Source organism: Pecten maximus, chromosome 12, assembly GCF_902652985.1.
Source record: "Pecten maximus chromosome 12, xPecMax1.1, whole genome shotgun sequence".
Lineage (NCBI taxonomy): Eukaryota > Metazoa > Mollusca > Bivalvia > Pectinida > Pectinidae > Pecten > Pecten maximus.
Window position 1 is genome coordinate 4,728,062 of NC_047026.1, and position 18,099 is coordinate 4,746,160.

General features: G+C 36.5%; 1 protein-coding gene and 1 pseudogene across 1 annotated transcript in view; both read left to right on the plus strand.

Moving 5' to 3' along the window:
- Positions 1 to 18,099, plus strand: part of LOC117339720 — a 344,709-nt pseudogene that overhangs the window by 241,330 nt on the left and 85,280 nt on the right.
- Positions 1 to 18,099, plus strand: part of LOC117339631 (lysosome membrane protein 2-like) — a 37,452-nt gene that overhangs the window by 12,916 nt on the left and 6,437 nt on the right. Inside the window, exons 3-9 of the mRNA XM_033901327.1 lie at positions 2,057 to 2,217; positions 2,773 to 2,914; positions 4,185 to 4,394; positions 4,915 to 5,006; positions 16,210 to 16,259; positions 17,030 to 17,099; positions 17,704 to 17,882. Coding sequence (XP_033757218.1) covers positions 2,057 to 2,217; positions 2,773 to 2,914; positions 4,185 to 4,394; positions 4,915 to 5,006; positions 16,210 to 16,259; positions 17,030 to 17,099; positions 17,704 to 17,882 — 904 coding nt within the window. The remainder of the gene's footprint in view (positions 1 to 2,056; positions 2,218 to 2,772; positions 2,915 to 4,184; positions 4,395 to 4,914; positions 5,007 to 16,209; positions 16,260 to 17,029; positions 17,100 to 17,703; positions 17,883 to 18,099) is intronic.

The window sequence follows — 18,099 nt, forward strand, 5'->3', positions numbered from 1 at the left end:
TTCCTTACAAAAATAGGGTTACATATCAAAACAAAATAGAGGCAAGATAATAAGATCATGGCAAATGACTAAGTTTTGGTGGTTAAATTTCGTTCACACTTGTTCCCTTTCAAAAATGAAAAAAACTTGTGTAAAATATATACCATAGACCTTTAGACAGATTTTTTCTTAAATGGGGGTTACTATCTGTTTAAACAGTCATCGTTATATATGTCGCATCGTATTTGTCGCATGTTTGTTCATGTGGACGGGTTAGATAAGCTCAGTTTGACCTAATGAGGGAAATTTATTTGCCAAATTCAACGCTACGTAAAATAATGTTAATTCGTTGCAGTTTGCAAAGATATATGCCGACATGTAAAGTTTGGATTTTACTCACTAGCTTGTTAACAGTTGACCATCATACTTTTCTCTTCAGTCGACAAGTGAAACCAATTCGACTTATGGATGAAGCAGGACGGCATGTCAAATTAAACTTTAAACCATCAAATGTATCATTTCGTAAAACAGGATTATTTTTATCAAATCGCAAAGCTATGTAACGACATGTTGAGAGAAAACTAATAAAGTCGAGAAGAAAACGATTAAAGTCGCAAAGTATTATGTAAGTCGACAGAATGAGAAAAAACTAAACTCAATAAGTAATTGTTTAAACAAAAGACTTCACATATACATCGTCAACTGTTGACCTTCTACGCTTACACACATGCACTAACATATTATTAACATCCAATTGATTAAAGACAATATGGTAAAAACAATTAAAGACAATATTGTAAAAATAATTGAATAAAGACACTATGGTAAAAACGATTGATCAGAGACATTGTGGTAAAAACAATTAATTAAAGACAATATGGTAAAAACAATTGAAGAAAAACATGGTAAAAACAATTAATTAAAGACAATATGGTAAACACAATTGATTAAAGACAATATGGTAAAAACAAAGGTAAATATCTTGGCCGTGCTATCTCTTCACATATAACCTTCACGATTTGTGACGCAATGATGACTTAATTTAATGTTATCTACACTACATAAAAAGATAAAATCCTATTTAAAGTGAACTGTATATATATGTAGATCTGTGTCAAGTACAATGTTTCAACGATAATGACAGCGTACGACCTCAGACTCATGGTAAACAGTGGAAGCGTATATCGGTCATCAGTTGACACATGGATAATTGTCGGGTTGTTTCTCATTATACGACTTATTTTTTTGCAACTTACTTAATGGGTTTTCCTACGGAATAATCCTAACTTGGCTCATTTCATCTTTCAACTTTAACTTGACATAAAACCATTCTTCATTACGTCAATTGAATGTATTTTATAAATTGACCTATACGAATTTTCCGAAACGTTTACGAAACCGTAAATTACCTCTATGTTTGATCAATATTGGTTTGATTATATCAAGTTAAACGTATTGCCATCTTAGTGTCGATATATTTAGATAGTTTCACAACTTGTTAAAGTTAAGTCGTAAAAAAAAGACGTGAGATTAAAGAAAATCACCTTAAATATTATGTTGATAAACCATATGTCAATATTGGATTGTTCAACTTATCACGATGATTTAGCCGTGATGGCGAACTTGCACTGCTGGTGTACTTAATTAGAATTATCAAAAAAACGTTAAGTTATGTTAATGCTTTTCCTATTACATATTTGACTCTTGTGACCTTAATTGATGTAAAACTAACAATCATATACATTTTTTTACACTATATTAAACAAACAAAAATCGAAACAAATGCATATTTAAATGGTAATAGATTTTAGGGTTGACGAACATTGATGTTAACCATATCAAATCGCAATGGTTGATTATATGTTTGATAAAGAACTTTTCGTGAATATAGGTATGTGTTATGTATTTATGTTTTGATTTCTTTACTTTGTGATAAACGAGTTGTAAAATAACAAATTGGTTTCTTTTGCTTCTAATTTGGGGTACGTGCGAAAAAACATATAACAATACACATATAACCAAGAACAAATGAAAACCACCAAATCAATTTTTTTTAAAATGTCATCGGTTCAAACAGGAAGTTACTCTGGAGGATGGAACCTTTGTATACAAAGCATGGAAGGAACCGCCTTTTCCGATTTATTTTGAATTTTTTTTCTTCGACGTACTTAATCCGGACGAAGTCACGAAAATGAACAAGAAAATGGCAGTCAGACAACGGGGTCCATACACATACAGGTGAGAAAATAGTCGTACTACGGGAACCATACGCGTACAGGTGATAATGACAGTCATACAGGAAGTATTGTATACAAACAGGTGAGAAAATAGTCGTACTACGGGAACCATACGCGTACAGGTGATAATGACAGTCATACAGGAAGTATTGTATACAAACAGGTGAGAAAATAGTCGTACTACGGGAACCATACGGGTACAGGTGATAATGACAGTCGTACAAGAAGGCCTGTATACATACAGGTGAGACAACAGCAACTGTACATCAGGGAACCTACCCATACAGGTGAGCAAATAGCAATCGTACATGGAGGCCCGTCCATACAGGTGATATCCAGTATGCTTATTGATTTAAGTAAACCTACTTATGCAGACGCCATGCCTTGTAATTGCTAAAATTAATTGCAAGTATGAAACAATATAAATAAAAAAGATATATAAATTATGTTAACGTTAAAATAACCCTAGTTATAGATTATCAGAAATCTCATTATACCATAACCAGCCGAGCATTTCGTGCGGAAACGGTAGCAGATTTATTTTTATATTTTTCAGACTGATATCAACAAAAACTAATATCACATTCAACGCAAATGGTACAGTGTCCTATCGTGAGCCTGATACATACGTGTTTGACCGATCGAGGTCAGTGGGACCAGAGTCGGACACATTTTTAACGCTCAACGTAATTTTACTGGTCAGTTTAAACCTTGTTGTTTAAGGATAATCTATATAGCCGAATAATGTTGAATTTCAAACACGAATACATTATCTTAAAATGTGCACAAAAATAGTCATAATATACCAAAATGTTTGTTTGGACATGTAGTGTCTTAAAATCACAAATAATTTGATGTATATGGTAACCATTTCTTCTATAGAGTTACTTTGTGGTAAGTTGTAGCATGGAATAGTTCTAAGTCACAAAAGTAACCAAACCTGAAAAATAGCCCCGCTGTCATACTCACAAGTGTCCATAGCACAGGGTAGGAGCATTTGTTTCACAGGATTTGACTTTATGTAGGTATAAACACATATTTTGTTTGACCTTGAAATGCAAATGGCGGCTGTTGATGATATTACATAAATATGGCATAAAGAGGGGCATTTCAGCCATTAAAAATGCTCCTATATCATACTTTTAAGTCATGTGATTATAGTAAGAATGACCTTTTTAAGACAAATTGTCAAACTGGTGAGTTTTGGGCCTTTTTCTGAAATATATATCTTTTACCCCAAACTCAACGGATGAACGTTTTTTCCTAAAAACAGTCCACCCGCCATGTCTAGAGTTCTTTATAGTACCTAATAAGAGCATTTTTGACGTTGGAAATACCTTCTTATATGCAATAGTTCGCATTTCAAGGTGAAAATAAAATCAGTGTTAATACATATCATAAGCCAAATCTAGTCAAACCAATGCTCCTATTTTGTGCTATAAACTGTTGTGAGCGAAACGACATGACTGCTTTGCGCAATAAATGCGGCACATATGAGTTAATTATGTCCCCCTGAAACATGCACTTTTCTCATATTTTGTTGAAATTTACAAACAACTGAACAAATTAAATGTCAACAGCAAGGCCGACAGTTTGCCATGATACAAATCAAAATTTTATCAAATTATTCTATTAAATTGCACCCTAGTGGGGATTTATAGCTTTGTAAAATATCAACTGTTTTGGCTGGATTTGCTGTTTAGATGCCCCTTAAGATAATGCTTTATCTGTCATTATTCTTATTTTAAGTAGAAAATGTATGTATTGTAAAATTATAGCACAAGTTACAATCGTCCAGTAAATGGGAGGGCAGGGGGGGGGGGGGGGGGGGGGGCTCAAAAGGTAGGATTAGACAAGGATACAGTTGATCGCTAAGTTAGTTTGTATTGCTTTGATCTAAAATTCCCAAATTAGTAAGAGATATATACGCCAAATTGTTGTCTATGTTTAGTAAAATATATGTTACAGACGATATTCAATACAATCCGATATGAGTATGAATTCGTCAAACTCATGACGGAGTTGTTGGCGGACTCGGTAGATGACAACCAGCTTTTCATTCGTCTTTCTGTCCATGACATCCTTTGGGGTTATGAAGACACAATACTCCGTAAAGTCAAGGAAGAGTTACAGGTGTTAGACATCCCGTTTGATGACCATTTCGGATTTTTTTACAAGGTATATTGCAACCTTATGTTAAATGAAATGAGTTTAAACACTTTTCTATTGTGATTAAAAAAAAATTCTGACCAGAGTAAGTACATGTATAAATATATGTTACAGTACGTACAAAGTGGTCGAAAGATAAAATTGAAATGAGTTTATACACATTTCCGTTTTTTACTGAAAAAAAAATGTTTCTGACCAAGTAAATATATGTATAGCTTAATTTTATGATAGGAACAAAGTGGTCGAAAGGCAGCTTGCTTGTTTATACGTGTTTTAAATGTCAACATTGTTTTGGAAAAAAACTCTGGACACTCTTTTTAAAAGATTTGCATTGCTACAGAAAGTATAAATCACACGAAGAGAGGGCTATCTGCATATTATATATTTGTTGAAAAACGATATTTGTAACGCACAGAAGTTGTTCTTTTCTCAATGTGGTATATGTTGGCAATTACATTTCTACTAGACGTACATGTCAATACAATTTTAGTTTATTATAGTTATATTTTTCACTTTGTTTTAACTGCAGTTAAATAACTCGGACGATGGCATTTGGACTATAGAATCTGGGAAAAGAAATACAGCAAATAATTTTGACATTCGCTTTTGGAACGGCAAAAAGTAAGTTTGTATTTTCAAAAATTATGTTATAATCGTGGAGCATATCCTTAAATCTCGATAATAAGCCCAAATCGAAAAGCCGTAATTGAAAGTAAGGCATGTTTCCATGCAGTGAAATATATCTGAAATATGCCGATATAGTTTTATAAATATACAATACATCAATAGACTGGTTATATATGCCCGCTTTATATTTGTAATATTAAGACACTTCAACACAAACTGGTCAATATTGGAATGTACGAAACCAAATTACATCACAATATTATAAACGTCCCCCTTCACAATGACCTTACAATGTGTACCTGTTGATAGGACGTTAAACAATAATGAATTAAATCGAACCCAAATTTCTCTAAGACATCTTAGAACAATGCCCGTATCACATAGATATCCCTCCCCTTCACTATCGATACCATGAAACATCATGGCTATTCACCCTCCCTTCATTCCATTGGGAGCAATGTCTGTATCTTTTTTGTATCATCCTTGCTTAAAATCTATAAAATAACTTACCCTTCAGGCATGACAGAGAGACCACACCATTTGAAATGTTTAAGATAATGTCCTGCATTGTTTCTGAGTCTCCCAAGATTCGTTATGTAGATGTTTTATCTACAGGTATAATGTATATCTGTACTTGTTTACATTACTTATAAACATGTGCAGCCACTAGTAGGAAATTCATAAAAAAATTCTGACAATTTGCTTTGATATTTATCATCGACAATTCATTAAATTTGGGTAATCGTCACCAACGAATATTACATTGCTAACATGCAAACCGTTGACGGTTCAGGCCGTGTATCACCTGGCACCACCCGACAACTCGGTGACCTATTTGTCGAACATCGTTGTGCAATACAAAAGACAGTGGGCGGGACCACGATATCAATTACTGCAGCTCATTATAACACACGAGAAATAACAGACAACACGAGATTATTACAATGTTCAAATATATACAGGATTTTATAAGACTTCTCTTTTAAATTTCACCGTGTCTATGATATATATATAGTACTAAATTAGAAATGTAAGCAGTAGTCACTATACATAACCACATTTTTCAAACAGTTTTTCGCAGGCATGATTGGGAATGGCAGTAATTGCCAATGTCGTTGCGAGTTCAGTAAAGTTATATGTTAACGTAGCATTCTCCCGTAGACCGTTTCTCATGAGGTGAAAAATGTACTCGGCAGCGTTCAGTTCCGGACTGTACGGGGGCTGAAATAACAATTCCACGCCATGTTGACCAAGAAGATTACGTAGTAATTGTTCTCCGACCCTGTGATGATGAAATCCACAGTTATCAAGAATAAAACCGTCACCCCTAGCAATAATCGGATTTCTAAATTCATTCCGTTGTTGTAAAAGTTGGTCAAAAAGTTGATCATTTCTAGGGCATTTGACGGCCCCTGAATAATATCAGAGAAGTCCACCCCAAAAAAACCCACAACACAAGTTAACTGTCAACGTACAACTGCTTGCATATCTCTGAACCTCGACGGCTGGTGTACCTACAAAACTATGTCCGTAATTCCTGTTTCCTGCCGTTTTAATAACGGAAGATTCGTCGAAAAAATGAAGCTGCTCCGGTCGGTAGTGCATTGCCGCGGCAATGAATTGGTCAGTTTTCTGAATAACATTATCTGTAAGCGATTCCGATGGAGTACACTGAATTCGTTTACGTGACATTCCTAAATCGTCCCGGATAGCCTTATTTATTAAATTTACTGACGGAACAGTATCGCCAGTACACACGTGTTCATTGAGTAGTTTAGTCCTGATCTCTCTAGCATATATACTTGGCTGTATATATGTTTGATATTCAATAAAATGGAGAACGTTGTCGGTAAGTTTTTTCTGTACATCATGATTTCTTGGTGTTTTCACGGAAGTAGAATTTTTTACAATTTTCCTACAGCCTTCTTTGGTTAAACCGCACTTCCTACTAATTTTACCGTAGGATAATCAAATGGAAAAAAAGTTCCAAAACCGTAAGCCGTAGACTTTCATTTGCTGGTTTTCCAGGATGATAAAGTCGCCCCAACTTATTCTTCTCCATTATTGCACACAACCGGAGACAAATCTGACTTCAAGTGAAAAGACACTGGTTAGCATGCCAAATTATGACAACACACCGGATGCGTTTGACATGACCTTACAATCAGCCGACAGTGATACGACACCCGTGATCGGTTAATCAAAGAAGCAGTGATCAATACAAATTACAACATTGTATAACAGTCAGCTCCGTCACACAGTGTAAAACATTCTTTGAGAAACTTCACATACGATTTTTGGTTTCCTTTCTCTAATTGACCCTAAAATAGGGATCTAGGGTAGGATTTAAATATTATTATTATCACGGAAACGTGTTCAATACATAGGAATATGAAGAGGATTACTTAACAAATATTGCATGGCACTGAGGGCAATATGGGAGTTTATGGACTGGTCAGTCACCCAAATATATGTATATGGACCGAAGCGAAGCTTAGGTCCATATACATATATTTGGGTGACTGACCAGTCTATAAACTCCCATATTGCCCTCAGTGACATGCAATATTTGTTATATTATACCGAATATGACCAACATGACATGGAAAAAATAAACAACAAGTTGTTCTTAATCATTAAACATTTAATTTGAAACAAACAAAACGATGCAAAAAATACAGGGTGTTCCTTACTCCGTTGTGAATTTATTTTTTGGTTATCATTAATCAATTAATTGTTATAAATGTTAACGTTGCAGTTATTAAAGATCATACCAGGAGCACTTTTGCTGCATGTTGTTGGCTGTTGTTTGATATTCACACTAGTATTTTCATAGTTCATGATTTCTGTCAGAACCGTTTCGGTCTGAGATGACGAAAGACACAATAAGTCGTCCAAATCGTCATTGAAATACTGCTGAATATCCATGCTCTCAGATTTGCTACATGTAGCTGTGGTCACTGTGGATGAAGCCGGACAAAGTTTGCTGAGTGCTCCAGACATCTGTCGCTTTTGTTCGGTGGTAGTATCTCGAACATAACTTTTCACTGAGGCTTCATTGCGGTGGCCAGAAACAGTCATTATGTGACGGGCTTCGAATCCGGCATAACTTAAAGCTGTGATTGCTGTTGCGCGTATGCAATGGTTACTATAGATGGTAGATAGCTGCGCTTTTTTCGACAGTTCTTGCATCATGTTTCCCAGTTTGTTTTTTCCAAGAGGCCTGTTTTCGTACCAAACAGCATCGTCATCAGTAAACGAATCAGGTGGCATTTGAAACAAAGCTGGGCAGTTAGGGTTTCTTTTAGCGAGAAAAAGTTCAAAGCTAGCGACTGGACACAGTACTCCGCCCGTTTCATACATACGGACATTTTTGTCTTGAATTTGTGCAGACGTTTCACCCTGATGATTTTTAGAAATTTCAGAGTCTACCTGACAAACATAACGTTGGCCTTTTTCATCTGTTTTCACAGTGAACATAGAAGGTGTCAGATTCCGTTGATTTTCCCTACCGCGTCTGCAAAAATGCAGTACAAGTTCAAACCATACTTTGTTCAGCAATCCAGTAGGGGTTTTTGGCGAAAATACAATAGTTGTATAAAGTTTGTTCAGATCTTCTTTCTCTATAACTGATTTGTGAACAACGTTCCCCTTTCCTTTTTTGTACACATCCTTACATACTGAAGAAAACATTTCATTGCTAGATTTAAAATCAGAATTGTTAATTATATCAATAGAATGCTTGCTACATAAATACCGTTGCAGGCCTGAGCGAAGAGAAAGAAGGCTGGTACGTTTATAAAGTTCTCCACTTTTAGTCCTTAGTTCAGCGTAGAACTTCCTCAACTTGTTGTTTAGTTCCTCATTCGTAAAGTTTTCGAAATCCTCTGTTGTAGATTTTTCTTTTAAATAGGAACGGAAGGTGTTCACTGCGTATTTAGTTGCTTGTTTGGTATTGATGGAGTCCTTCGCATCGGTTATCGAAACAAGTTCGGTTTCGTCCAAGGACGCAAATCTATCACTGCCAGACGCCATTTCGCTCAGTGTCTGAAATGATGACGTCATAATATGACGACGTCAACTTGGTATTGTGACGTCATTTTCATATAGCGTCGGCCCGGAGTCAAGGACTTCGGCCCTTGACTCCGGGCCATATACTATATATGGACCGGAGCAACTACTAGACTCAAATAGGCACTTAAATGAATGAGGTATAATATATGTAAATAGAATAATTCTGTTAACATTTAATGATCTTCTGTCAAGGTAACATGTCAAGTCCCTGCGACAATAATGAGCTAGGGTTTTCAAAAACATTCCTTTAATCAAAATCTATGAGAAAATGTTTAAACAATCACCATGCTCATTCATCACAAGGGAACATACAGTATTGCCCAAAACCTAAATTTCTTCCACATCGCTATCGTTCCGACAACAGAAATGTGCAAAATTCATATATGGATGAGAACTACATGTGTGCCCAAATGAGAATTAGACGAATTTCTGTGCCTACCGATATTAAAATAAACACCGAAAATGAACAGAATAACAAAAACGTCATCTGTCTACTTACGGTTAACCCCCGATATTAAAATAAACACCGAAAATGAACAGAATAACAAAAACGTCATCTGTCTACTTACGGTTAATTGGTTAACCGTAAGTAGACAGATGACGTTTTTGTTATTCTGTTCATTTTCGGTGTTTATTTTAATATCGGTAGGCACAGAAATTCGTCTAATTCTCATTTGGGCACACATGTAGTTCTCATCCATATATGAATTTTGCACATTTCTGTTGTCGGAACGATAGCGATGTGGAAGAAATTTAGGATTAGTGATACTTGGGGGCGAATTGAGATTTTTTTTTACAATACTAAAATTGGGTTACGTTGAAAGTAAAAGTCCTTTTAATTCAAAGATATTTCGTTCGCCACTTGCGAAAAGTACAGAAGTCCCGTAAATATTTTATTTTGACAATCTACCCTTAATTCCAATGCAGTAGCACATATATATCTTGTATTTATGTGAAATGATGCGCTCCACAAGACAGACAATCGGACGGACGGACAAGGCCATATCATTATATTCCTGTCAAAATCTCACGGACGTATTAAAAAAAGAACAAGTCAAAATTCAATAATATATATTTATTAAACTCATTTATTATATCCATATTATGCAAACTTGCATTTACATTATATTATTTGCAATCACGAATTTGAAGAAAATGTATGATATTTCCCAGATGTACCTGGTATATTTGAATAAAAAAACAACTTTTTTTCACTAAGTTTACATCCCCAGTGGTCATGGCCGGTAGGGCTGTTGTTGGGTGGCCCGACTCTGGGGGCGGAAACACTTGTCCGTCATAATACAAAAACAAACAAACAAACGCAAAACTTGTATTTTTTTCACAAAGTGTACATCCCCGGTGGTGGTGGTGGTGGTGGTGGTGGTGTTGGGTGGCCCGACTCTGGAGGCAGAGGCGGCGGAAACACTTGTCCGTCAACATCCTGCTGGGGTCGGGAAACTGTACTCGTCGGAGAAGGGTAATGCATGGGTATCATTGGAAACTGGTACAAATACGGCTGCTGTGGAGCGACGATAGGTTGGTAGGGACTTTGAGTTTGAGAAAATCCCGGAACTGGAAAACATCCATTTACCCATGGAAACATCCCGACATTGTTTGCTGGAGTAATTGTGGTATTTATGGTCGGGGTAGAAGTTTCAATCGGAGTAAAGCCATCTATATCACCACATTTTGCGGATATTTTGGCCCTTGAGCTGTTGATGAGAGTTTCTATATTGTTAGTGGTATACTTATCAAAGTTTTCGGGGATTTTCCCATCCAGTGCTACTTTGCGGAAGCGAAGGTCTCGGTGTAGGTTTTGGGCACCATCCTTTCCCATATATTTCCTTGGGAACTTGGCCCTGAGAATTGGCCGAACGGCCGCAACGAAGTTTGTCATGTTGTGGCTGATGAAAGCTTTAATGCCTTTGATGGATTCTTCTGCAGATTTTATTTCTTTTTCAAGGTCTGTGACTTCTTTCTCAACCTGTCAATAAATAAATAATCTTTTAATAAAAGTTATGTCATCACAATTCCTCGATATCGAATGGATACCATTTTTTAAATCTTTTATCAATTAAAATCATTTACAGGTAGAGCTAGTTTTTAAAACAATTTTAACAGTGTGATTCCACATACTTGTGACGGTCTACACGACATAAATATTTCCGTCAATCTAATTAAAATCTAGATGGTTATTATCACTACGTTACATGAACATCTAACATCCCATAAGGGGTCACGTCAGGGTGACCTTTTGGATTAGCCAATCAAATGACTACTTCCAGAATCTTGGAAGTGAATTTGACATGTCCGAATTAGCATGACTAGAGTGCATAGCTTGTATAAATCTTTAATTTGTTTCAAGTCATTTCGTCCCATAAAGCATATAGCTATGTACTGTGCCGAAATGGTTTGCTTCAGTTGTATGCTGTGACGAAATGTTTTGCTTCAATGACATCGATAAAATGCCAATTCGCCCTGATAGTGAAATACACACATCTCAGAGGTCATCAGAACGTGACCCCCAAAGGGATGTTGTTAGATGTTCATGTAACGTAGTGAGAATGATCATCTAGATTTTAATTAGATTGTATTTCCGTATAAAATGTACAAGTAGCAGTGGGATTTCGGCGACTAAAACTATTTGCGCTGTCAAGTTACAAAAAAACCTTTTTGGTTTAAATCGGTTCTTCTTGGATGTTTTTGAAGATTTGAACCAAAGAGAAATATCAACAATAGCACTTTTAATTATCAAAAGAGTCAATCGTTTATGCAAAAACAAGAAGAAACGATCGGACAATTATTCGGATGTGTACATTTTTAAACGGTTATAAAGTCGGAAATGTAGAAGATCACAGAGGAAAATATATTTTTTACGATTATATCTAACTACGGAAACTTCATGAATTATATTATTTTTGAAGACGTATGCAATGGTCATCATTAATCAATCCAGACAAAATACATCTTTTATGAATTTGGCTAAGAATTGGACCAATAAATCGAATATTATACAATTATTACATTTTGTTGAGGTGTAGACGAGACTATACGGACCTGGGCAAGAGTTTGTTCATCGAGGCCGAAGATGAACAAACTCTTGCCCAGGTCCGTATAGTCTCGTGTACACCTCAACAAAATGCAATAACTGCTTTGTAATATGACCAAATAAAACAAATGAATAACAATTAATTATTAATTTACTATAATGTTCGAAGTCCGTTGACTGACCTTTGGCACCCAAATATTGCCTAAATAATTGCGCAGCGACAGCAGTATTCTTGCGTGTGTTCTTTGCATCTTTTTTCTTCAATAGATCATTAAGTTCTTCGTTTATTGTAGCAAAGCGTTCTGTGGGTTGACCGTCTGCCATATTGTAAACAAAGTGGTTCCAAACGATCGCTTGTATCACGCATTCTGATTGGCTGTTGTCAAAACTAACGCGTTGCGCGATTGGACAACAGGGAAGCAAAGATTGCAGACCTGTTCGTGCTAAAAATAGCACGAACCAGTCGGCAATATGAAGGGAATTTCCCAGTCGAGTTATTTTTAGCACGAACAGGTCTACTCACAAACAGGTGCTGGAGAGGAAAACATGAAGTGGGCCAATGAGAATAAAGCAAACACTCAAGTCATATTACAAAAGATATTACAGACCACGAAAAGTAAAGATCATAAGATTCGGACATTTCCCCCCATAATATAATGAGAATAGAGAATTTAGAAGACGGCCATTCAAACAATGATAATATATCTCTTCATGGGACTTAATGTTCTGCAAATAAGAGAATATATAATAACCATATAAAATACACCAATTACTACGATATGCCGCCTATAATATAGTAAATACCTAAGTGGTATTTTTATGTGTTTTTTTATTTCCTATGTAACTCCGGTGATTTATTTGTGATTATTATTTCAATGATGGAATGTGCAATTTCTATGATTAAACAATGATATATCCCCTTACGTACCTTGCAAATCTCCTGTTTGAAGTCTTTGTGCTTGGTCATAATACCGCAGAAATGGTATCTGACACACTTTTCATATGGGCAGGGCTGGTTATTCTTGTTACCATAGGCTTTATGACCACGGTGATGGCACTTGTCACACGTGATCTTAAAAACAGCACCCCCGGGGATAGCTAAAGGTGCAGGTGGGACTGGTGCCGATTTCATTGCTTTTACTTCATCTTTCTTATGAACCAGAAGAATGCTCAACGAATCCCGGGTGTCGTTTAGTCTATAAAGTTCTGAGTCCAGAAAGCCCGGCGACTTCTCACTCGGAATCGGACGGTTGTCCGTCGTCGGCACAGGCTGGAACAACCGTTTGGGTTTTGTCAACTTGAAAGTCTCCGGGCTGTTCTCCATTTGTTTACATTTCATTCGTTTCTTCCCTTCAGGGGTCTGTAGACTGATAATTTTGTCCACTAATAGTCTTTTATATACGTCTGGAATATTCAATTCGTACACTTCTCTCGGCCTAAGGAAAAGCAACGTGGCTTCACTGGTGACGGAATGTAAGTAAAGTTCATCACGATAGGCGAGTAATCCAGGATCGATGTTTTCAATGAAATCATCGCCGTGTTGAGCTGTCTTCGCTTTTTCCATGTTTTTTGTTGTTGTTTTTTTTCATGCAATTTGTCGCAATATCTAGAAACACTGTGTGGGTGTATTGAGATGTGAAAGGATGGGTAATGAAAGTTCCGCCTCCGAGTAATTTGATTGGCCGGGTATATTTCGAGAAGGCCGGACCATTCAGTCGCACCCGTCAATTTGAGAGCGCTGATTCGCAGGTGTATCGTGGTCCCGCCCACTGTCTTTTGTATTACACAACGATGTTCGACAAATGGGTCACCGAGTTGTCGGATGGTGCCAGGTGATACACGGCCTGAACCGTCAACGGTTTGCATGTTAGCACTGTAATTGCTATTTCCTTCCAGGGATGTTTAACTGATAATTTTTCAGGTGTATCGTGTATGCCGGAGATACTTCATTTTCTTGCTTGCTTAATAATTGGGATCTTATCTTTTCTCTTCTTTCTGAACAACTTACTTCTTCCTAATATCTTCCTTCACAATGCCTCACTTTTGGCCTTTAGATGAGCGTTCGCCCCTGTGAGGAAGGCTTTGGGTTCTGTCCCTAGCCGAGACATACCAGAGTCTTTAAAAATGGTAGTTGCTGCTCCTGCTTAGCGCTAAGCATATTAGGAGTGGGACGACTGGTTCGCCCGTTGTCAGTATAATGTGACCGGGTGGGGTGTCCTGCTGGGTGTCTTCGGCAGTATGCTTCAGTGAGGTAGCACTATAAATCGGCAAAAGTTCCGGTCTATCACAAGGAGACTAAACACGAATATACCACAGCCTCCCAAAACACACATACGCACTCACCACACGCATGCATGTCGCACGCACGAGAGGCCGTCCTTAAATGACCTTAGCTGTTAATAGGACGTGAAACAAAATAAACCAAACCAAACCAATTAATGATATATCTACGTATTATTCTAACGTTATGTATGAAAACCGGCCAACCTACATCACCTGATATGATCGATATGGTAATAAGGGGTCACGACGTCAGGTTTTTTTCGAATAACTACACTAGTATTTCGAAATACACAACTGCGTCTATAAATATCTTATGCAAATCATCACACGTTGATCACGTGATGTGATTTGCTCGGTGTTTGTTCAGCGTATTAGATGTCGAATATTACGCAAGATAAAGGTCTTGCTCATTTGTTAATAAGCAACGAATGGAGTTATGGTTTGACTTGTAGATCAATTCCAATTTTGGATGATGAAAGGGGTAAATTATTTTAGTACTTAAGGAGAGTGCTGACGATTTCATTTAATGTTATTAGTAACGGCGAGTTTTATTCATCAATGATGTTTTTTAACCAATGAAAGGTTTCCAAAGTATGCAGTCTCATGAATTAGCTTTCCTCGCCTAAAAAATACTTGAAAAACTAGACAGCCTTGAAAATAGGCCTGCTTCGAAAACAAGTCTCAGATTCCTTGCAAAGAAGGAAAGATAAGCCGCGGTCTTTTTTCCGAAATTTTTGGATATTGCAATGGAAAAACGTTCATAGTTGCATACAGTCTAGCTAAATTCTGAGAGACGAGGATATTTGTTATAAGACTAAACAGTAGGGCTGGGACGATACAGTGATTGCACGATCCGATACGTATCACGATACCTCACCTACGATCCGATACGTATCACGATACTTTATTTATGGTATTGTCAAAGTAATAAACAACTTCAATGTGTGATTTTTTTCCAAATTTTATTTATTTGTTAAACACAAAGTTCGACAAGTAACAAAACTATTTTAAACAGTACTTTCAACCTCTTGCCATAGGCTCAATCATTTGAGTATTGCATGAATTGACTAGTGAACTGAGGAAACATAAAAATGCATTGCATCTTGACTAGTAGAATAAAAGAAAATTTCAACTTATCTGGACTTGAAGAATAAAATATTAACTAATATGTAATACATGATGTAATACATGGAGCTCTATATTGTCACAGATTCAGAACTGCCTTGCATACCTTGCATATGGTTTTTGTTTTGTCAGTCTTCCTGATGCCACTGCCATCTTTGTTTTTTATAAACAGGCTGACCGATCGTCTTCCACACGGACGATTTTGTGCCTTGCGGCGTAACTAACTCATCCCAGTCGTCCATTTATAAACACATTTAGTCTAGCAATGGTTTTGTAATCTACTATTTGATTGGCTAACCATGAAACAGTCATCGTGAAACGACCAATCAAACGCTTCCTAACATAGTGCCCCATTCCCGGAAACGAGACTCGCAAGTACTTTCACTTTCAGAATTTTCGATCTTTCGGTGTTTGTTTACAATTATTTTACTTTAAAAGCTTTGTTTAATAGATTTCAAATGATAATATGAAGCAATGCTTTTTGTTTTTCACAAAACTATAGCGGATCGATACCGTATCGTAATTTGCTTCTTTGGATCGATACTTGTATCATGTTGAAGTGTACCGCGATTCACCGATGCATCGGTGTATCGTCCCAGTCCTACTAAACAGTGCCCATAACCATTCCATTGGCAGCCAGGACTTATGTAGTTCTCTGTGTTTCAGTATGTTAGACTACTGGAGTACAGAAGAGAGTAACATGATCAACGGAACTGGTACGTATCACAAAGGGCATTTAGATGTTTATATTAGATAACCAAGATGAGCATGTAGGTCGTGACGCGGAAGTAGATAATGTTATATGTACTCTTGTTAACTACAGTCAAACCTATATTTAGCGTCCGACAAATATTGGTTGCTTAAATCAAGTTGGCCAGAAACGGCCTGTTGCCTAAATATTTTTTCAACAATTTATTGAATTCATCATATTATAATGCACTTGTTGATATTGATAACAAGATATCATTACAGTGTATTTTGAAATGAAAACAAAGATCAAAGTTTTAATGAAGTTGAAAGAAATACCTTATCATTTGATCATCGCAGAAGTCTACTTCCGGACAAAATGGCCGCTTAATTCAGGACGATACGTTAGACAGGTGACCGTTTATTTAAGGTTCATTATATAGTACTTTCCATCGGGCGGACCACATACTGACCACCTAACGGAGGTGGACGCTTATTCAAGGTGGCCGTTAGAGCAGATTTGACTGTAGACTTAAGACATATTCTAAACTTGACCAAATGCTCAATCCAGTGAAAATCTTAAGTATTTCTTGTAAAGAAATGGTTGATCAGAAATAACGTTCTTTGTAAAGAGAAATTGGCGTATCTGTAGTTTCATGTTTGTTTTACTGTCTCCTTAGTTTGTCTTTATAGTTTTGCCGTAAAGGTTGTAGATATGAACTCAATATCTATTTAGTTATATCAGAATAAACGTTAATAGGACATTCCTATTCACGATTTTCTTTTCATTTCCTTTCAGACGGCAACCTTTTCCATCCATTCGTTAAAAAAAAAGATCATCCACCTTTCTTTTTTTCGCAGCTTTGCAGGTAAGAACAATTAATGAGGCTTCTTGTGCAAAGCGAAACGTGTTTGTGAACAAGGCAAATAATGTCGTGTATCATATGATCGATGATAGGCTTGAATACTGCTAATCTGCATAGCACCTCTGTAATTCAATGGCGTCTTTCGTTCAGCACAACAAAGAATACCACCATGATGATAAAATCATATTTCTGGCTCAAAATCAAGAAAACAAGGACGAAATAATACTGAAGTCTTATATCATCTCTTAAAAAAAACATTTAACATTTCCAAAAAATTATTTATTAGCATTCTCGGCCCAAACGAAAGTCAAGCTTATTCCTATTCCGTTTTTATTCGGGCCAACAAGCATAATGAATATTAAGTTGAAATAACCTGTTTTCTAACTTTTGATCACTAAACTAATATAGTATTGTGATAGGTGTTCATCCATGGACAATATTTAATCATTTCCTGTGTAATCATAGCAGTACATGAAGAAATATCACGCAAAAATCTATACACAACGATTATTCGGTACGATTGAAGCTCGAGGAAATAGAAGAAAAACTTCAGTTTATTTTTGTAAGTTTACAATGTCCTTTATAGCATTTTTTGCTGATATTTCAGATCAATGACGGTGGATTACGAGAGAGACACAGTGGTGCATGGGATAGATACATACCGATTCACCCATCCCCGTGATATATTCGACAACCCTGATCAGAACCCTGCCAATGAAGGATTCTGTACTCCAATGAACAACTGCCCACCCAGTGGGCTGTACAATATCAGCGTATGTAGGAAAGGTAAAGTACCAGTGAAATATTTTACTTGCCGTTTTACTCTATCATAAAGTATAAACATATTATCATTTGTGTCTCTTCAGAAGCGCCTGGTCTTTTGCCTTCTTTCTTGGATTCTATGCAGATTTTCGTTGATGTCTTAACGTTTGGTTTGGTGTTGTTTTATTTGAATAACCGTCCTATAAACAGCTTAGGTCATTTAAGGACGTCCTCTCGTGAT